This window comes from Gobio gobio (assembly GCF_949357685.1).
Source record: "Gobio gobio genome assembly, chromosome: 20".
Taxonomy (NCBI): Eukaryota; Metazoa; Chordata; class Actinopteri; order Cypriniformes; family Gobionidae; genus Gobio; species Gobio gobio.
In genome coordinates this window covers 36,955,632-36,978,204 of record NC_137113.1, presented here as the reverse complement: position 1 = coordinate 36,978,204, position 22,573 = coordinate 36,955,632, and the positions used below count along the sequence as shown (strand labels likewise).

Genomic DNA, 22,573 nt, shown 5'->3' with positions numbered 1-22,573 from the left:
CAAAACCTTTGTTTTGGATCCAGAAGTCTGCTCTGTAGTTTCTTCTGATCTGAACGAGGGCCCGATGTTAACTATATCTGGCTCCAAGGAGTTGGATGTGGTTAACATTGAGGCGGGAGGATTTGAGGAAATGCCATCCCTTGATTGGCCAGCCGAGGAGCAGTAAGCGCTCAGGAAAAGTAAACTGGATTAGTACTTTCTATCTGAAAAAGCAAAACCTCCGCATAGGAGCCTTTCAACTTTTCTGGATCCCTACACCGAGTTGATGAGATCCTGGTTAAAACCGTATTCGGCTTATGTTTATACACCTGCCTTGTCCAACTATCCGACAATTGGAGGTCTAAACGATCATGGACATGGAGCAATGCTTAAGTTTGACGAGACGTTAGCTAACTCTCGTCTGAATCGGCATTGTCTCTGAAGGCTCAGACGCTGCCCACCAAGCTTTGCAGGGTTACAGCTGGGTTGGTGGGCAAAGCGTGTGCCACTGCAGACCTGGATGTAGGCGAGAGAATTGGCACAGAACTCCGCCGGGCCACAGTTTTGGCTCTCTGCACCACCAAGCATTATGGCCTGCTCCCTCTGCAATTTGATGATTGCCATTGTGTTGCAGAGAGGCCAGATCTGAGTGCCGTAATTTCTGCTCGGAAGGCTACTGGCAAAAAACCCCATGGCAGCTGCATCCAACGTGATTCCTTTGGGCCTTTTGTACTGTACATGAGACCATTGCAGTGATGGCTCAAGACCAAGGGGTTTTCCCCGTGGGCAAACTATTGTGGTCACTATAGGTTATATAGTCCATATATGGTCACTATTTGTGTTATCAGGGTTACATGCAGATGCTTATGATGGGGAAGAAACCATTGTTCTTGGCCCAAAGTCCCATGTTGGGGGTATCGTGTCATTGAAAAATGCCAATGTCAGATGCTTCCCTCCCGGTCAGGGGTGCAGTCCTAGACTGCAGCTCACTATCTTTTTTGGCATATAAATTGCTTGGAGATGAGGGCCGTATTTCTGGCTCTAAAAACTTCCTCCAAGATCTTAGAGGCTACCATGTTCTTGTCCAATCAGACAACACTTCGGTAGTTGCATTCATAAACCATTCTGCGTTCATGCCCTCTTTCCAAATCCTTTTGCGTCAGATCCTGCTTTGGGCCTAGGGCGAGCTGCTCTCACTGAGAGCAGTCTACATTCCTGGTAACTGAATAAGGAAGCAACATCCTGTTTAGGCAGAGCTGTCCACTCTGATTCACACTATGGTACTGACGTAGTCGAGGTTACATCTGTACACTTTTCCTCTGATTGCTCTGCTCCCGGGAGTCCTAGCCTTGATATGCCAGGATGGGATTTGTCTGGTACTCATAGCCCCGTTTTGGCCAACCCGAGTTTGGTGTTCAGACCTGATATCTCTCCTGGATGGCCCTCCTTCCATTCTGAGGGATCTTTACAGCCCATGTCAGTTGCCTCTAGCCTGGTCCTACCAGACTCTCGTACATTTCATTTGTACAGAGAGTATGGCCACTCTCCATTGACAAGCGTTTACTTCCTTGAAGGCGGGTGCTCTGTTGAAGTTTAAAACTATTGGATCTGCCAAGAGCCACTCTGGATCTGCCATAACCAATCGCTAACGTTTGGTCGTGACGCATGTCATGCGCCGTTCGCCTTTATTTCTCACATGGAAGTCCATAAAAATAAATGTGTGCAGCCACCTCAGTGATAAAACCTTGTGCATTCGGATTGTAATTTATTCACGGTGGAGGGGAGAGTTTTGCGCTGCTCACGAGGTCCATAATATGATTGTATACTGTAAATAAAATATCATATGCTTGGTATGATAAGAATATATGCTGCCGTAAATAACGGCCCAGTTCAAATGTTTACGTGCTTTTCGTCCTTTTATTTTTTGAGCGGTGATGAAATATATTGCTCTTGAAAATACTTGCTAGCATTTAAAGAAATACAATTCTAGAAATGCATCCAAATTACAGCGAAGCGCAACCGCACGGTGCTCTGCAGTTGTCAAAAAGGATATAAACAGTGAATTTTGAAGTGATCTATTCTTGAAAACCCAGAGATGTGGATTCGAACAGCAATTAAATGACCACACGACCTTGGTGTTTGTCTAAACAGTAGGTAATTCGGCTGGGGATTTTTACATGGGTGGTGGGAGACGGACGGCAATAAAATCACTGACTAGCCCCTGTAAATGATGACAATACCTTCCGACCACACGCGAAACAATTACCGGGGCTTCAGCCAACTCCTTCACAACTAACGGAGCGAGCTGGAAAATCAAACTTTTCCCGGGACACAACATTATGGCCACCAAAAAAACTCAGCAAAGATTGTTCTTGATCCAGCTTTAACTTCTGGACATTCGGCAGTGGTGCCACAACGGAATGAATGGCTTCGCTCGCATCTTTTCTCCGCCGCCATTACTGAACTACAACTCAAACTAGCGCACGACATCAACGTCATCGTTCTCAGTCACTCCCTCTGTTCGCTGATTGGAGCGCTAAAAATTTGTTCGGAGAAAACCTAAGACTATACCGCAGTCCCAGACGGAGTACTGAAGGAAGATGAAAATTGAGCGGAAGTACGTAGGAGGGCGGAGCCAGGCAAAATTGCCTCCTCCTGCCAGGATTTTGCTCCTGGTGGAGTCAAAGCTATTCTTAATCCTAGGCTGGATTTTGTCCCAAAGGTGCCTTCCTCAGTGACACATTATGTGGTTTTTCAGGTCTTCTTTCATCTGCCTTTACAGTTTGCGGAACAGGAGAGTCTTTATCTTTTAGGGCCTGTTTGGGCTCTCTGCATTTATGTCCACCACTTAGGCCAGTGGCGTAAAACTTCACAGACCGGTTACGCAGAAGTGTTCCCATAGCATCAACATTCTGACAAGTGTTTTTTTTTTGTGAATTAATAATTCATGTATCAGAGAGTTAAATTCACCAGTTTCTCTCATTGTTCCACTCAAGTATCTTTCTCTTATCTTACCATTAGTCTTAACGCCCACAAACTATATACAGCACACCCAGAAGCACTCAAAAAAAATTTGTTTAAGGAAACAAAACTAAAGATTTTTTTTATGCATTTACATGTCAAGTTGTTACAGTCCTAAAAACAAAAACATACATTTAGAGATTGGCTGTCCAGTGGAACAGAAGAGAAAAACAATAAAGACAGAGGGAACAACTATAACTCAATGGAAAACATTAGGACAAAAAAGGCAGTTTTATTGCGATTTTAAGTGACAAACAGCATAGTTTCCAATGGCTTTTTAAACAACGAAATGTGCAATGAATAAAAAAAAAAACAAATTCATTTAACGCTAATTGAAGGTGAACAGCTGTCTAACACAACACACACACATTCTCAAACAAATAGACTTTCAATTACACTGACAATGGAGGGGGGAAATCTAGCTTATCAGTTTTATATGATGCCAATGCGATTAAAATTTATGCAAATCTGCTGCTAATATACCAAAAAGGACAGTGGGCCACACATTGCAGACGTATTGTAATGATGCAACAACAGATGACAAATAGATGTCAAACATACAGTACAATACAACAGTATGCAGATATATACTGGTCCATTTGTTCACTATCGGTCATTCAGCAATAGTACACTGCCATCATGTGCAGGATGCTCAAACTTATTTCAACAGGCAAGAAAAGAAGAATAAGGCAGCTATTCCGGAAATGTCTTTCATTTTATTACCACTGTAGCTGTACAGTAGACTGTAAAGTAAGACATATACATAATCTTGTTATCAGTTCTTGCATGTTATTTGGCAGAAAGGTGATGTTTAGATGGTTGAAATGTGAGAATTAAACAAAATTGACGATAATGTCAAAATACTACTTTGTAACTATAATATGCTTTCTTTCACACATCGTTCATAGTTAATTTCTGACTGTAACTGTCTGTTTGATTTTGTTTGCAGGTGTTTTGTAAGTGTATGTTCCCATAGGAGATTTTAAAGGGCAACAGAATGTGGGAAAACTGTGTTGGCATCTCATAGTGACAATTCAGGCAGGTCTCAGGTCAGTCAGTGCATAGTCCACAGTTTGCCTTCCCTGGTTACCGCAACAAGTCAGGAGAAAGACCTGAACAGCAAAGACATTCAGAGATACCTGCATTTGAATAGCTCTGCAAAGAAAAATCTGTGAGAAAACATCTCACAATATTTACAGTGGTCTAGCTATTTCACTTCAAGGGGAAACAGGATGATACTTCTGCGAGAATTAGAGTAACACGGTTTACACAGGCTATACCCGAGCCATTATATCTTTGGATGTCTTAGATGACAGTGTAGATTCTCTCTGCTTGTGAAATTGGTCTCATTTGCTGTTCCTAGCTGGGGGTTAGAGCAGGACTGGGCTCTGCGCTGATGTTCACCAGGCACTCTGTCGACCTCAGGCTTGGCAGGGACTTACAGCTGGGTAAAGAGGACAGAGAACCACACAGACCTAACATAGAGGGTGTGTAGTCCTTTTCTGAAATGAAAATGGAGGAAATAGAGATTATTGATGAATACCAATAGCATTTCCTGATGGAAAATCCACAACTGACAACTTTTCCCTTTAAGTTGGTAAGAAACATTAGTTGCAATCGCATTTTCATCCCCATTGTGATGTTTATCAGATTGAAAAGGCTTATTAAATTAGAAGAAATTTGGGGCGGGACTTGACTTTGTCCATCAGGAATTGACTGGATTGTTTGAGTTCGCCAATTGCTGTGATCTAGTGACCAGTTGCTGGAAGGAGCTTTATTGTCCAACCCTTACACCGGTGCACAAGTTATCATAAAAGAGTTGTTGGGAGAGGGAGAAGTTATTTTGATTAGAGATTATGAGGCTATATAAATTTAAAAATAATGTGCACAGATTTATTTAAATAATTTATAATAAACACTCAAATTTGATTTCATGGTGACTTTAAGGTGGTACCCTTATGAAAAGTTAATTTTATTAAGTATACTTAAAGGTGCAATAGGTGATCTGGAAAATGCTAACTTTAGCCTGCTAACATTAAAAGCCTACAGTCCCAACCTCCCTGCAAATGGCCGTCCAAAGCCAGGCCTTCTCCAAAACCCATGAACGTGCACAGACCAGAAGCTAGACAACCAGAGACAACGTTATTGGATTATATCATGCATCATTCACGGTGAGAAAACTTTACAGTACAGTGAGTAACAGTACTACAATAACTACAGTCTCGCTCTGTCTGCACAGCGCACGTGAACGCGCTGATGATGTACTGTAATATGTCTGTGTGATCAGGCTGCGCAGTGGTATGCAAACACACGTTGACTAGCAGGGAACACATGCAATCATTTCATTCAGACTGAATGCAATGATTGAACAAACATTTTATGGACCTACGCCTTCCACAGATGGTATATCAGGGCTAACAACTTTTCAAAAAATATTGGAGTGAGATTTGGTGGGGCCAACCAAAATTTTGTCGCGTACAAAGCAAATTTTTTTTTGTCTCATTGAGCATCATTACTGTACACAGAAAAAAAAATGAATATATATATATATATATATATATATATATATATATATATATATATATATATATATATATATATATATATATATATATATATATATATATATATATATATATATATATATATATATATATATATATATATATATATATATATATATATATATATATATATATATATATTATTTTGATAATAGGTACACTTCAACTGTGAGTGATGGGTTCTCTATTGGGTTCAGGTCTGGAGACTGGCTAGGCCACTCCAGGACCTTGAGATGCTTCTTACGGAGCCACTCCTTAGTTGCCCTGGCTGTGTGTTTCGGGTCGTTGTCATGCTCGAAGACCAAGCCACAACCCATCTTCAATACTCTTACTGAGGGAAGCAGGTTGTTGGCAAAGATTCCGCGATACATGGCCCCATCCATCCTCCCCTCAATACGGTGCAGTCGTCCTGTTCCCTTTGCAGAAAAGCATCCCCAAAGAATGATGTTTCCACCTCCATGCTTCACGGTTGGGATGGTGTTCTTGCGGTTGTACTCATCCTTCTTCTTCCTCCAAACACGGCGAGTGGAGTTTAGACCAACAAGCTCTATTTTTGTCTCATCAGACCACATGACCTTCTCCCATTCCTCCTCTGGATCATCCAGATGGTCATTGGCAAACTTCAAACATGCCTGGACATGTGCTGGCTTGAGCAGCGGGACCTTGCGTGCGCTGCAGGATTTTAATCCATGACGGCGTAGTGTGTTACTAATGGTTTTCTTTGAGACTGAGGTCCCAGCTCTCTTCAGGTCATTGACCAGGTCCTGCCGTGTAGTTCCTAATGATCATTGATGCCCCACGAGGTGAGATCTTGCATGATGCCCCAAACCGAGGGAGATTGACCTGTCATCTTGAACTTCTTCCATTTTCTAATAATTGCGCCAACAGTCTACAATTTTATCCCTGATGTCCTTACACAGCTCTCTGGTCTTGGCCATTGTGGAGAGGTTGGAGTCTGTTTGATTTGATTGTGTACAGGTGTCTTTTATACAGGTAATGAGTTCAAACAGGTGCAGTTAATACAGGTAAAGAGTGGAGAACAGGAGGGCTACTTAAAGGAAAATGAACAGGTCTGTGAGAGCTGGAATTCTTACTGGTTGGTAGGTGATCAAATACATATGTCATGCAATAAAATGCAAATTCATTATTTAAAAATCATACAATGTGATTTTCTGGATTTTTGTTTTAGATTCCGTCTCTCACAGTTGAAGTGTACCTATGATAAAAATTGGCATAATCGGCAGTGTAGCGAAAATTTGTTCTCCCCACTGTGTGTATATATATATATATATAGTTTTGAATTGTTAAATTTAAAAGTGGACATTTCAAGCTTTTTATACACATATTTCTCATGTCTGTGAGGCAAGTGGCCTGCTGCGTTTCGGTATATTTATGAGATGCGCTCCAGTTCATGTGCAATGCAAGTGCTCCGGCGCCTCCGTCACGATTATTGTCTGATATAGTCTATTTGCTTCTTATTTATTAAATCCAGGCAATTGAAACATTGGTTAAAATTAAGATCCAATTTCTACAAAACAAAACTTAAAGAAGTCTTTGACATATTATACGCATCTTTGCACTTTTCATAATAGCCTAGATTAAATTTTAAAATAGCATTATAATATTTAAACATAAATATGAAACAAAATAAATTGTTTAGTGGCTACAACAAGTAGGCCTACAGATAAATGTAATGTCTGAGCAGGATTTGAGAGTGCGTTGTTTTACCGTTGAGTACGCGGTTCATGAGTGGAGCGCCTTCATAGAGCGGATTATTGAGCTGAGCGTCCGTCACACCACACCGCTTCGCTCATTACAGGCTCTTTCTCGTCAGAACCCAAAACAGAATGTAGCTTTTGGTCGCACTACACTGTATTTATTTGCACATTTATCTTGAACCCCTCACCGAAAGCATAACTAGATCACGAGTGGCTCAACAAGTAGATCTATAGATAAACTCATCTTTCAGGCATTTGACCGACCGGGTTGACACTTCAGCGTGAGAAATTGGGGGTGTGGCGTGTGAGCGTGTGAGCGTGTGAAACCAATCCAATGCGTGAGAGTTGGCAGCTCTGGGTATATATTATAAAAATACATTAAAAACGCTTAACATAGTGATTGCTATCAGGAAATTAGGAGACTTTCAACCAGTATAACAAAAAAATGTGTCTGTAGAAAATCACCTATTGCACCTTTAAGTGCAAGTAAATGTTTAAGTATACTTTATGTAGAAAGTAAACTAATATCAATGTACTAGATGTATACTTGTAAGTGTACTGCTTCAATACTACTTGGGACTAAATTGGACCACTTTTTAGTGTACAAAAGTATACTTTTAAGTATACTTTAGGTGGAACAATAGTAAACATTGAGTGCACAACTAGTTTACAATTAAGTATTTTATTTGGACTGTAACTGCACTACAAGTGAACATATAAATATACTGATAGTTTACCAGTCAAATACTACAAATGCAATCTTCTAATCTTCTAATGTATAAATTGAGGTATATGTCCAAATATTACTGGTAATGTCATCCTTTTGTAGTAGTGGTATCGTGGCGTAATAATCTGTTTGGTTGTAAAAATGTATTACCTGAATTAATTGAAATCGAAGATAGCTCGTTTACAAACAACATACACAGATGTTCAACCAATAAAGATGTTCATCGCTGGCAAATAATAGGATGCATTTGCAGATTTGCCTTTAATTGACTTTAATGTTAGGTCCACGGACACTTCATCCAACGCTCTTGATGTTCTTAAATTCCCTGTTACGACTCAGAGTGAGAAAAGATTCAGTGCGCGCAGGGAACTGAACAAACCATTCAACCCGATTCTCAAACCAATTCAGACAGTTTCAGTTTGATCAACTTGTTTGATCCATAGACCGACTCCACCTAAGTAGGTATTTTCTGTCAGAATAAGCTCTAAAGAGGACCACACCTGATAGTCAAAAGTCTAGTTACCATGCTCCAAAAACCTAGCTTCGCTGAACAACCACTAAAACTAGACAGCAAGTTCAAAACAAAGCTACCACATTAAAGTCACCATGTAATCAATTGAACGATTATTGTTTCAGAATTGCAGTATCTATATTGTATTGTTTCTAAATTTTTCATGTGCCCTCGTAATCTTTAATCAAAATTACTTCCCCTCCCTCTTGCACATCCCTTACATCTCTTCTCTGATGACATGTTTACTGCCACGAGGGTGGGACAGCCTTTCACTCACATGTCACTCTCGCCCTACATTTTTTTCGGGAACACTTTATTTTGATAGTCCACTTTAGACATTCTACTTACTATAAGTAACTTTGCAACTACATGTCAACTAACTGTCATTAGAGCATTTTTAGACCGTCTGATTAACATTTACTAAAACTTTATTTTTTTGGTCCCCCAACAGACATTCTACTGACTATAAGTAACTTGGCAACTACAATTCAACTTATTCTACTAACCCGAACCCTAACGCCTAACCATAACCTACCAGTCTACTGACAGTCAACTAATACTCTAATGACAGTTAGTTGACATGTAGTTGCAAAGTTACTTATAGTTAGTAGAATGTTTAAAGTGGACTATCTAAATAAAGTGAAACCTTTTTTTCTAATTCAAAAAGCTGTTTCACTTGGATAGGCGTCACAATAGAGAAGAAAATACTATTGCAACTTCCATTTCATGCCAAGTTTAAGCTTGTAGTTGGGTTTTAAGATATACCTGCTGTGCACCAGGATTTTCCATTCTGTTTCCTTTCCGACCTCTGAGAATCTGTGGATAGGCTGATATGTGGCTCCGGGCTGGGGAAACTACCCCTAGAAGACAACAGACCCACAGCATAAGTTCATCTGCCATAAAAAAATTTGTCAGCATTCTAAATATATACAGTATATACAGTACATAAGTAACACAAAATCAATACACAGCGCCAGCCGGTTGGTTAAAGGTGCAGTGTGTAATTTATTTTGGGTGGGTGAATTAAAATCACCCACCGCTACCTTTCGAAGCACATAGAGAAGCTATGGTGGCCGACACAGGACAAAAATGTCGTCGCCAGAGAGAGCAGAAAGTGACTTGCGCTCTGTAGAGCTGTTTGTCCATTTAGGGCTACTGTAGAAACATGACGGCGCAAAATGGCGATTGCACTGTAAGGGGACCCGCGGTGTATGTAGATGATAAAAACATAACGGTTCATTATGTAAGGCAGAGGTCTTCAACCCTGCTCCTGGGGACCCACTGTCCTGCAGAGTTTAGCTCCAACCCTAATCAAAGACAGCTGAAGCTAATCAAGCTCTTCAGGACGACTTGTTGAAAATATACAGGCAGTTGTGCTGAATCAGGTTGGAAATAAACTTTGCTGGACAGTGGGTACCCAGGAGCAGGAATGAAGACCTCTGATGTAAGGTCTTTATACTCCACTGAAAACATAGTTATGTAAATTATATTGCATTTCTGTCAATAGATCCTCATAAATACTACACACTGCACCTTTAATGACTGAGATTTTGAGTAAGCAGCTAGCCCATATGAAAGAGAGCCTCTTATCACCTGTGGTATAATTTCCTGTCCTCCTGGTTGTTGTATTTGTGGAGTGTTGGCCACTGGTTAACAAGAGGGATTGACAAATCCTTAGAAAGAGGATGTGCTTCACCTGGAATCAGACTTGTCCTGTAAAACAGTTAAAGACAAAAACATATTATGAACTTAGTGCACTTAGACTTAGTTTTTCATATATATTTTTTTAAAATAGCAACATTTCCACAGATGGTCCTCAGATCAAAATGTAATGTCATTTAGATAAACATATACATTAAACGTAATATCATAATATGTATCTTAAAAAGAACTCTATGAAATAAACTTTTGTTAAAGTTTCACACCTCTTTAATTTTAGTTAACATGATCAGTTATTCATATATTAAAAAACAATTGTAGTAATATTTCACGACACAATCATGTCAACACTGTCACGGAAATAGTAAAGATATTTTTTTGGAGGGATTGTTAGATAATTTCCCTCATTCTAAGTAGCTAGATACATAAGAAAAACAAAATAGCTACTGTTTTTACATAATGTATGTGATGTGCCAAAATATGATTCTTTTCAAAATACATTTTCACGATACATGTTTTTGTATCTGACAGTGTTGATTCACATTAAATGATTGATAATAGAAGCAGTTTCACCAAAAATAGGTGAATATGTCTAAACTAATCCATTAAAAATAATTCCATAAACATCCCATGTCTCAAAAATCAGTGATGTGTGTGTATGTTGCTCTCACAGTTGTTCCTGCAGCTCTAGTATGATGTTCTCCAGTTCTCTCTTCTCTTTCTGGCTCTGTAGTTGCAGTTCTTCTAGTCCAGCTGTTAGTTTCTTATTCTCCATCTCCACATTCTTCAGCTGAGATTCCCGCAGCCTCACCAGCTCCTCAAGGTACCCCTAAACACAAATAATACAAAAAAACACACACTTTAGCACATGAAACATTAATTTGAGTGTTACTCACCCACTATAGGAAATGTGTGTTGAACCTTTTGCGCATTGACGATTTTGAATCTCTGCTCCATTTTGCGACACTTGTTCCTCCAGCTCTCCTCATCGGTGACCAGAGGGATGTAAGGATGATCAACGCTCTCCTCACTGTTACTGCTGTCCACGCTCTGACCGTCCTCATCGTCACTAAGATAATCATAACTGCACAAAACACAATATCTCATTACTATGGCAACTGAGCAGTGGCACTAAAGGCCATTTCACACCAAGGATGATAACAATAAAGATTTAGGGACAAATTTACTAACAGCTTGCACCCGTGCAAATCCTCTTTAGCCGTTAAGAACTACTATCAGGATTTACTAAAGACAAGCAGTGAAAAATTAGCGCTGAAAATGCGTGGACAAGGTTTTTTTTTAGGGCTGACCTTATTGCATATGCATTTTTAGGAGTTTCTCTTTCAAATGCAAAATTTATGGGAGGAGAGTATTTAAATGAATCACGCATGGGGATTTACTAAGGTTTGCGCTTGTCAATTTACTGATATTTGCACCATTATTTTAGCCTGATAGCGTTACTGTTGATCATCTGTCCATCATCGTATAAAGCCCGTCCTGACAATTTGATTGGTCTGAACTGCTCTGGTTCGAGCATAGTTGCTCCACAACGGATCAAGTCCAGACCGAACTTCCCAACCTCAAATGTTGTGTGCGGGGCTAAGTTCGGCTGGCATCCAGGCTACCATTATATACCACCCCAAAAAAAGCACGTCTTAAACCAGATGCTAATTTGTGCTGCTCTTGGTAGACTGTGTTGTTCATTATGGAAATGATCCAGCTGAGTCTGTGTTCTTTAATTTGCGTGTTGTCAGTAGATCACACACAGAACTTTCCACTCCCATTTGCGCTTTTTTGGAATTGCGCTCTCACGTCAATTTGTCCACAACACAACTACAACACCAGAGAGAAACGATATTGCTGGAATCACATTTCACAGCTGATGAGCACTAAAAACATTGACAGCCAACCAAAATGACCACATGTGGCTGTACATTGTCAAAATTAATGATAAACTGATACATATATTTAAACTATATTTGGCTATAGTCAACTGATCAACACCAACCAATAACAGTGGCTACCTGGCTGATTAACAGAAATTAATTAAAAGCTATTTTTAATGAAACGTTTAAAGAGTCATCAGTTCAAAATTCTCACTGAATTCACATCTGACTGAACTCTATAGATTTACTTTAGGAAATAGTTGTCACTTCCAAAAGCAGCCTTATCAAAGAATTACGCATTTTCCATTTTTATAATATTTTGGGTTAATTTTTTCCTTATTGTATATAAATTCATTTTATTTAAAAAAAAAAATGTGTATCTCTTATATGATACAATATCATAATAGTTAATTGTGATCAAATGTAAAATCGGTTGATCACTTATTATCAACAACAATTTCAGAGTAAACATTTCGCGTTTCAGATCCAGATCTATGTTTGTAGTCTCCATTTCAAATTGGATGACTACAAACAAAGTCTTTCAGGCCAAACAGGGAGGAAAAACTGAAAGAAGCAATTTTAGAAGAAGATTAACCTTCTGCCCAACCCCCTGAAGCAAAATGCTGTCGTTATGTGAATGTAATTTAAAACAATGTTAAAAAAGAATTTGCAATGTGGCACAGAGGTTGTACAAGTGTATTTATTCAGCAACTGCAAACAATATAGTCGAGATTTATGTTTGAATTAATTACAGTACATCACTAGCTGCGTTTCTATTACCCTTCAAATTGCGCAAATTGAAGTGCGAATTGAAAATACGGCCAATGGAAACGCGTCTTATTTTTTAATTTATTTTTCTAATTTATCGCAAAAAAGTTTTTATGCTCGCATGAGGTGGTTTTTCAGGCAATTCGAAAAAGGAAATTTTCGCAAAACTGCAATGGAAAACATTTTTCCGCATTTACAGGTCACCTGGTACGGTCACGCATTGCTGCCACATAGGGCCTAAATATTATTTCTTTCCACTCAAATATGTCGTAATAACAAGATGTTATGGCGTTTTAAACAACATCTTTGCTTGTAATAAAGAGATCTTATGTTGTTAAAACGACATATATTTTCTCCTAATAAGGACAGTGGCGTAACTTTAACCTAGTAATAACGGACCCCAGTGCAGCCACAAATATCATAACTATCTATAGGCCTACTGTAATCAAGTCATAAATTCAAGAATTTTTTTTAAAACAGAAAGACGCTATAGTTTCAGCCTTACTCAGAGGCCGAGGAAACAGGCCAGTTATGCACGTCAACGCACGTTTGTTTCTTATTTATTAAATATACAGGCAATTAGTTGATTAAACATTGATCAAAATTAAAATACAATTTATATAAAACTAAATTAATTTTAAAGAAAGACTTTCTAGAAAACAAAACTCAATGAAGTGGTCAAAATCATATGTCTGACCCCACTCCATGTCTCCGGACATGTGCGCATCTGATGATGTAGACAGAGTTCTTTACTAAACTCATAAAAGACAATAGAATTACAGGAATATTGGATTCTTAACAAAGAAATGCAACAATTTATCAAGACCTTGGAGCAGATATGAGGGAGAAACACCCAGAAACACCTCATACTCTCAAGTATAAGGTGCTTTAATGCTTGGATAACACACGTTTCCTTCCATTAAAAATAATGGCTAGTTCGGTGGCTGGGATATACATAACTACCAACATACGTTGCATAATTTTTGGAATGACCTATCACGAGAGGAAAAAAATTGTTTTGGTCGCATAACATCGGTTAATGGAAACGCTGTCATTTCACAATATTTTTTTATTGACTTTTAGAAAAAATCACAAAAGTTTTGCGCAAATCTGTAATGGAAACGAGGCTACTGAGAATGTTTGCTTGAATGAAAGCTTGTGGAGGCTTGTTACCAATGAAAAGACCAGCGGGCCAATATCTGTGGCGATGTTTAATAGAGAGAAGCAGAAATCGTGTTCACGATTAAAATATGATGTGCAGCCGGGGTGATATAAATAAAATACAAAATCTAAATAAAATTTCACCCACACCATTCCCTGCATGAAACGGAGTTGTACAATAGAATATAAAAGTTCTTCACCTTTGTGTGAATTTCAGATAAGGAGTGTAGTCAATAACAGCCTCAGACTTCCCATCCAGAGCCTCTCCTTTCAAACAGAAACTGACAACAAACACAGATCAACAAAGATTAAATAACATTCTAGCTTGGTTACAGAACCAGCATTATAATATCGTACGGTTTACATTAGTGTGGTTGCTGCCTATGTAAAGCTTTCCAAATCAATTACTTATGAGGTTCCATCATGCTGAGAATTTGTGTGTGTTTTATATCCCTCACAATATCCATCCTCTTACCTGAAGTCAATCGCTCCGAGTCCAATGAGCATTCCAGTCAGAACAGTTGCTTCTTCTCGCAACATTATGGCACCTTCATCGTAGAACCTCCTGCAGACAAACACACACATGCAATACATAAACACACACAATCACATTACAGATTTACCATTTTCTACATTCAATAGTTTAATGTTCTTAATGGCTGACTAAATTGTTACGTTTAAACTGGATACATGTATTGATGCCTGGGTGTGACCATAAATAGATCATATTGGTGGTATGATTAAGATTGAGTTTTTTCTCTGTTAGTCTGACCTTGTGGTGCGACTATCTCGCAAAGCAGTGGCGATGTATTCAGACAGACGTTTCTCCATTAGTGCAACCCGTAGCCATGCTCTGCCCTAGAGGCATGGATGAAGCACAAATCACTGCAAGCTTCATCATACAAACCATATCAAACATGCATATGCTGCAGAAACATTAATGAACACCTTTAAAATAAGTTGAGTCCAGTTAAGTGTTTATGAGAATAAAATATATCAGTCAAATTATTGTCAAGCATTTTTTTCAAGTATTCATAACAGTTTCCAAAAATGACAATTGTCATTCATTTACCCTCAGGTCATTCCAAACCTGTATGACTTTCCTTCTTCTGTGGAACATAAAAAAAAATGTATTTTGAAGAATGTTGCTAACCAGTTGGTAACCAGTTTTGGTTAGCATTGACTTCCATTGTATGGACTAAAAACATTCTCAAAATATCTTCTTTTATGTTCAACAGAAGAGAGAAAGCAATAAAGATTTGGAATGACATGAGGAGGTAAATGATGACACAATTTACATTTTTGGGTGAACTATCCCTAAGTAAGAACCTAGGTATTTCTATCTTACCATTACTGTGGTGCAAAAAAGTACCATGGATTTCTTTGTTTGTGTATTAAATAGAATGCAGCATTGATAATTACGGTATTTACTTATCCTACTATAACTCTTTTGCATGCCCACCTTTGCTCGTGAGGAGTTGATGTTCTCCATGTTCTCAATGCTGCTTATGCAGTTATTGGGGACTTTACTGCAGGCCAGACGGATGAAGTCCCAAAAACTGCGCTGGCCATCAAACCAGCTGCCAGAGCCTGCAAGATACATGCCTCCATTCACATCACTGGCTTAAATATATCCTTAATGTTCTAATACAGTTAAAAAGTAAGTGTTCTAGTGATTTCTTACCTTCTTTTATTTCTTACCTTTAAAGCGGTGGCTGAGGATGTGTTCCAGAATAGCAGCAAAGTTAATGAACTCCTCAGACGAGTCATCAATGGGCTCTGCTGTGTACTTCTCTAACAGTGTCTTTACAGAAAACCTGCCATACAAACACAAATAATACGATGTATTCCAATATTAATTGATTGATTGCATCTATAAGAGACAAAAACAGATCCTACAGACCTAAGTTGTGTGCCAAATGACACGTTATACACTATGCACTTATACAATGCACTATGTACTCTACCATCTAGTATTTTATAAGGTTATCATCCAACATCAGAGCCCCTCAGCTATGCAAGGAAAGTTGGGACAGTTGAGTGCAGGAAGTGTCCAAACTTCCACACTTTGTTTTGTTTGTAGGATAATTAAGTTCATCATCTGGCTATTTGAAGTGTAATTTTCTTTTTTTTGTACATGCTACTCACCTTAGAATAGCGCTCAAATCAGGAATGATTTCTCTGCTTTTCATTGTGTTTCAATGTCCTGTATTGGCCAAGGAGTCCATCCCTGAGAAGTCTGTCTGTTCTGCTTTGGCCAAGGTCATTCTTGAGAAACTTGTGTGTCCAGTTTGTTAAACTCCTGCCTGCACTGCCCCAGTCCTTCAGCCCAGTCCTCACTGTCTCACTCCAGTGTCTCCTCCTACTCTGCCTGATCTAAGCATTGTGTATCTGCCTTGGACTGTTTGTTTGCTATAGCTCAGCCCTGGACTGTTGACCCATTTGCTCTGTCTAGAACCTCTGTGCCCATCACTCCACCTCTGCCAGTCAACTCAGCTCCACCTGGCTCATTGTCCCTATGGCTCCACCAGGCTTCCCTGTCCCTCTGGCTTTACCTTGGTCAGTCATTGCTCTGCCTTCGCCATGGACTTCCGGACCTTCACATGGGCTTTGTTCCTCCACCCCTTGGGCTCTGTCTGGCTCCACCTTCCCTTCGGCTCTGCCTCAGTCCTCAAGCACCTTGGCTTCCCCCTGGTCGCACATCCCCGCAGCTCCCCCTTGGTCTCCAGGACCTTCAGTGTTGCCCGTACTCTTCAGCTTTTTGGCTTCGCCTGGGTCTCCATCACTATCTGCCTCCTCTCGGTCAGTCTTCCTCCTGGTCACACCTGCATAGTCTCCACCATGGCTCATCCCTCACTCGACTCCGCCGTAGGCTTTGGCCCTAAGATTATGGCTGAGGGTTCCACCCTGGCTCCTCCTCCCATTAACTCCTCACTGGTTCCTGCCTACATCGTTTCCTCCCTAGACTCTCTCACTGGTTGCTCTGCCCTGGCTCTTATGTTTGTCCTGTGTGCCTCCACTGCGCCCACCTCCTAAACTCCCTCCAATCCTCCTCCGTTGGACTCTTTGTATTTGATTGTTGTTTATAAGGCACGAGGCCGCACCTTCTTGATGGGGGGATGATATGATTATGTTTTGCAACTGTTGTTAATTTCCGTGTATGAGTTTGCCTTGTGTAAGTTCATTGTCCAATTTAGTTGGTGGTTCTGTTCGAGTGTTGATCCTGAGTATCCAGAGTGTTTATGTTACCTTTTTGTTTTTTAATAAAGAGAGACTGCCGTGACTAAATCCTGAGTGTTATTACCATTGCTGCAACCATTTGTGACAATAACATGGGCTACTACAGTTAAAATCATACTTCAATGTACTTTAGTGTGTTAACTACAATTCTCAACAGACAACTAAACAACATAACATAACAAAATGTTAATTGCTGCTGTGTATTTAAGATGTTAAATTAATCTGAATGAATTATATATATAATAAGAATGACTAATACTGCGTTCTAGGAAGCCGCTATACCTTTTATTTTACGTTATTTGTATATTTGTTTTATAAACACCGGGGGCTGCCATTGTTGTTTCGTGGGCTATGTGACGTCAGAGCTCGTAACTGGGAGTACATCGATCTAATACGAGTTCACGGGTGGGAAGTCACAGGTTTGACTGCCGTTCCAGTGCAATTTTATGCGAAGAAGGTTGGAAAAACATGACTTACGGGTTGCCTGGAACTTGGCATAACTCATAAATACTTCACTTGTTTCATTACTGGATGAATAATTTTAACAGTCACTTGTCGCCACCTACTGGTGTAACAATATAATGATCCAAACATTATTTGAAGTTACTTCCAAAAGGTGATTTGCTCTATTTTGATCGCTTCTGTTAATTGATATCAGTGTTTATATCCCAACAATAAACTTTTATCCTAGTACTTCTGTGATTATATGAATATTTGTAAAAATACAAAGAAGGTGTGTGCACATCCTCAAACCTAAACAGGGCTCTGCTGCAGGACAAAATAAATAACTAAAGCAAAAAACAAATGTGATGTTCGCACACTGATTTAAATGCTCCAATTTGGCTCAGCGGCAGCGCCAACGCAGATCTGAATGTTCTGGTGTGACTTTGTCAAAGGTTTAATAGACACAGACGACCTGTTGTCATTTAGGAATGAGATTGTGTGGGTATTTGAATCGAGATTGCGATCTTTTAACTATTAATTGTGTAGTTGTAATGTTAACACATCAAAATAAGTGTCCTTCTTTTTAATGATAAAATATTATTAAAACATAATGATTTAAAATGTTCTTTTAAAGGAAAACTTTTAATTTCACCTTATTACAGTAGAAAGTGTAAGTTAACAGTTAAGTGTAAGTTCAGTTTTGTAAGATTTGATGTGCACTGCACACTATATGCAATAATAAGGGATAATTTAAAAAAGAGTGTCACAAGGTAGGCTAATCTATAGGTAAAGCATACCATCTTTATTAAAGAGACTCTTTAAATTTGTCCACACTAATAGGCTAGGCTACATTACATATTTAAAAAACGAAACAAATAACAATTTTAGATACAAAGATAATATACTAAATCATCAAGTCTTTAATACACTCAAGTCTATGCATCCTGTTGCGAGAAGCAATGGTTAGGTAATAGCCAATGCTGATATGATGAGTAAGTGTGTTCCATAGCAGTTTGGATCACTGTGCTAAATGAATCTTTCTGATAAATGACTAAACATTTTCTACTTAACTACTTACTGTACTTACTTCATCCACAGATAAGTCATGAATAGAACTGCAGTGTTTTGAACAGATACATAGCGTATTATCATACATAGCACAAGACCTGCAATGGGTGTGTCAGATCCAGGGAGACATACAAAATGTGCAGGGCTGGTGGTACTCCAGGACAGGTTTGAGAACCACTGGTATAGACCATTAACCTAAAAATGTAATTGTTACAAATACAAATAATTATTTTCTACTTCTTTATAAGCAAGATGTTTTTAACTCAATTTTTTAAACTCTGATTTATTTATTTTTTTAGCGTAGGAGTGCTGGAGCCCATCCCAGCATCTGATCAGGCTTCCTAACATAATTGCATTTAATTAATAATATTGTTTGTAATCTGATGCCATCATTTTAGTGGGAAGCTATACTGTACCATTATACACTACATTTTTATTTAATGCATAAGATGATATAGTAATACGTTGAGTGGTGTTATTCCTGTAAATTCCAAAAACAGCAGTGACTTCACCATCAATTGTTCTGATCACAACAATGACTCTTTCAGTACAGCCCTCCACAGCAGTACAATAGGCGGAGTGGGGCCTGACAGCCAGAGACTGGAGAGAAAAACCTTGGTCCCACTTTTTATTAAGTGTCTTAACTATGTATTAACGCCAAAAAAGCAATTGTTAGCTGCACTGTACTTATAGTGTTCATGTTGTATTGCAAAACATGCACATTTTGGTTGTTGCTAAAGGACCTTTCAGTTCTTAAAAGGAAAAAATGGTTACACTTTATTTTACAGCTTATGTACTTACAGTGTAGTTACCAAAGAAAGCACTGGTAAGGTAACTACATGGGATAGGTTTAGGGATAGGTTAAGGGTTAAGGGTAATAACCCAGTTATTGTAATTGCTATAATAAGTACATGGTATGTACATGCGGTACAGGACTGTAAAATAAAGTGCTACTGAAAGATTGTTCTTAGTGAGAAGAACATTTTAATCACTCTTTATATTAGGTGTCTTTAACTACTATGCACATAATAATAATACTAATACTAATACTACTAATAATAATTGTTTTGTACAATGTACTTATTCTGTTCATGTATTGCAAAACTCTGGCTGAGGTTGGATGCGGGTAAGGTAAGGGACAGTTTTTTAATCATCCTTGAAATAAGAGTCCTTTATTAAGAGTTTTATAACATGCAAGCCAAAAATGTAATTTATATGATTCAATGTCCATGTAATAAAATTTACAGAACATAGAAGTGTAATAAACAGAGAGGATATAAAGAGCCCTGTTGCAATAATTTTTTGTGAGTGTAACCATTAAATATAATCTTTTTTCTTCTTTGTTATTTCAAAGATAAAACAGAGTACAAGAGGTGGTATGATTATATTAGGAAGAAACAAGAGGCTTTTTGGATCTTCTATTTGAAAAGTCTAGGTATGAATGGGCACTTTTGTCCTTGAGTTTCTTTGATGTTGTCTATTGTATTGTAATGGCAAATGTGACCTTTTTGTTTGGTGACTAAAAGTGTGTGTAAAAATGTTTGGGTGATTGTTTCATTTCGATAATTAACCTTTTAACCAATCAGTGTGACTCTTGAGTGGAGCTTGTCAGCTGTTGTTCATTTCAATAAGTAACTTAATATGGAGACCTTTTCTTAAAATATTCATATTGGCTGCGTCCGAAACCTGGAAAATGCTGCCTTCGGAGGACACATTTCAAGGCAGGAAGGCAACAAGGCATGTCCGAATCTAACGTTAGCTTCACTTCCTGTCTCCTGAGAGACCCTTATCTGATCAATTTTTGAAGGCAGCATATTTGTATCCTTCGCTGCCTTTGATATCCCACAATCCTGTGCTTTCCCTTCTGTGACAGTTGAGCTTGAAAAAAAGATAGCGTCCGAAAGTTGCGTTTGCTGGTCAGTTTGTGTGTAAATGTACGTTTTTGACCAACATTTTCTACTTCTGATGTCATTTCTGGCGAGAAATTACTAATGCAGTAATGAAATATTTGTTTAGTTCTCACCAAAGCTCTCTGTATTTTGCTGTAGATCATTAAACAGTTACACTCCCTAAGAAGTCTGTCCGAAATCAGTTTTGTGAGGTGCCTTCATGCACAAACGTTGCCTTACAAGCCATTGTCTGATAAGGCAGCGAGGCAACGAGACAGCTGCCTAGGTTTTCGGACGCAGCCATTGTGTCTGTTGTATACCCCTTAAACTGTAATGCATTGGTATTTTTTAGAAAGTATTCCCCTTACCAAAAGTGTTGCTGGATTCCCTTTTGTACTTTGTAAAAACATGTGTTCTATGTACACAATAAGCGCATTGTATGCAAAATATTAACTTAAATGTTAATAGGTCTATGCCTATAGCCTAGCTGAAAACACTTAATATAAAGTGGGACCATCTAAAGAACCTTTTGAGCAAAGGAAAGCTTCCATGGATGTTAAAGGTTATTCGTGGAACCATATGTCCATAAAGAAACAATAGAGACACTTGGGCCCAAAACGTTCAATGATATTGTTCCGAATTTTGATAATTAAAGCGCATCATTGTATGACCCCTATTCTCTACATCACCGCAGATTCCCATCGGCCCCCGTCAGCCCTGCTGCCCTTGCGGGAGGAAGGTTGTCGTCATAGCGACGACATCATCCGGGGAACAGACATAAATCACATAGCGTGCATTGACCGGTTTCAAAGATAATGTTTGTGTCCACACACATTTGATAATATACCCTTAATAATTAGGAATATGCAGACAGATTTGTAAAAACAAGTCAACAGAACTTGACCAAAGATATTTAGCAATACAGACCTCCGTGAAGTGTTTAAATGTCTGACACACCTCACCAACGTACAGGCTATATCTACAGATTTCTTTAGGATGATGGTGAAACGTTCACCTTTGTTTCCATCAAACCTCCCAATAAACCCGTTTCACTTTTAGTAAACGAATTAAGGTAACAAATGCAGCGTAAAAAATACATTTGTTCGGATCGCATCCCTGTTTATGACTCCTGAAGGCCGTAAACATTGCAACATAGGCTACATTGGTGACTTCTGGAAGCTTGTCACTCACCTACAGACCGTGATAAGGTTTTTTCTTTCCACGGCGATGCTTCTGGAGAAGCCTTTCTTGGACTGTGCACCCATAGCCATCGCGGACTGCATGAAACTCTGCTCCATCCCACTGGACCCCTCCCTTACGCCACAAATACACACACAACCGCATTCAGAGATGAGGCATAACAGGCGAAGACAGTCGATATGAAAACGCCATTCTCCACTATTATAAAGTGCTGATGAACAGAGGCTTTCTCCTTGAGCGCTGTCAAAGAGAGACACCGATGACGACCGTCTGCACCCCTCCTCTATACTGACCTCATCATGATCTCAGCATCCATCGGATCAGCAAAATCATTTTTTGGATGTTTCACATTTCGTTCAAATCCAGAAAGAGCTTTTCATATTAAACAACAATGAGGCTAAATGCATAAGATTAATTAAATGGATATTTTAAGAGGGTCGTATAATGCTGAAGGGATGCGCATGAAGGACGCGCAGACCTTTCCACCGCTGCTGAGACGCAGTGAACCAATGCTGCCGCTAGAGGGCTTCAGACACAAAATAGGCTGTGCACAAAATAGCACAGGCTATGGCATATGGCAAGCTGGGTTGACTTTTATTCATTCACAGGATATGAATTCTTGATATCAACGAGAAAAACATTTTTCACTAGTTAAAATGCCAATTCTCGGTATCAACAATTCAATTTTCACTAGTTAAAATCCTAATTCTTGATAGCAACAATTCAATTTACACTAGT

General features: G+C 38.9%; 1 protein-coding gene across 1 annotated transcript; it reads right to left on the bottom strand.

Moving 5' to 3' along the window:
- Positions 1-3,214: 3,214 nt before the first annotated feature.
- On the bottom strand, positions 3,215-22,338 carry rundc3ab (RUN domain containing 3Ab). The gene is made up of 12 exons (XM_079801299.1): positions 22,129-22,338; positions 21,827-21,949; positions 15,696-15,811; positions 15,457-15,584; positions 14,767-14,852; positions 14,470-14,559; positions 14,195-14,275; positions 11,101-11,263; positions 10,851-11,008; positions 10,114-10,233; positions 9,286-9,380; positions 3,215-4,502 (listed from the first exon to the last, which is right to left on the bottom strand). Exons 1-12 carry the CDS (start codon positions 22,149-22,151, stop codon positions 4,360-4,362), a joined length of 1,326 nt encoding a protein of 441 aa, XP_079657425.1. The 5' UTR covers positions 22,152-22,338; the 3' UTR covers positions 3,215-4,359.
- Between the last annotated feature and the right edge of the window lie 235 nt (positions 22,339-22,573).

What these genes read in the sequence shown, in the direction of transcription:
- rundc3ab (XM_079801299.1), bottom strand. Translation starts at nt 22,151, where the DNA reads ATGGATGCTGAGATCATGATGAG. An exon ending in CTCGGAGCGATTGACTTCAG is followed by an intron (nt 14,276 to 14,469) that starts GTAAGAGGATGG and finishes GTTTGTTGTCAG; the next exon opens with TTTCTGTTTGAAAGGAGAGG. An exon ending in TATCTGAAATTCACACAAAG is followed by an intron (nt 11,264 to 14,194) that starts GTGAAGAACTTT and finishes TGTTTTGTGCAG; the next exon opens with TTATGATTATCTTAGTGACG.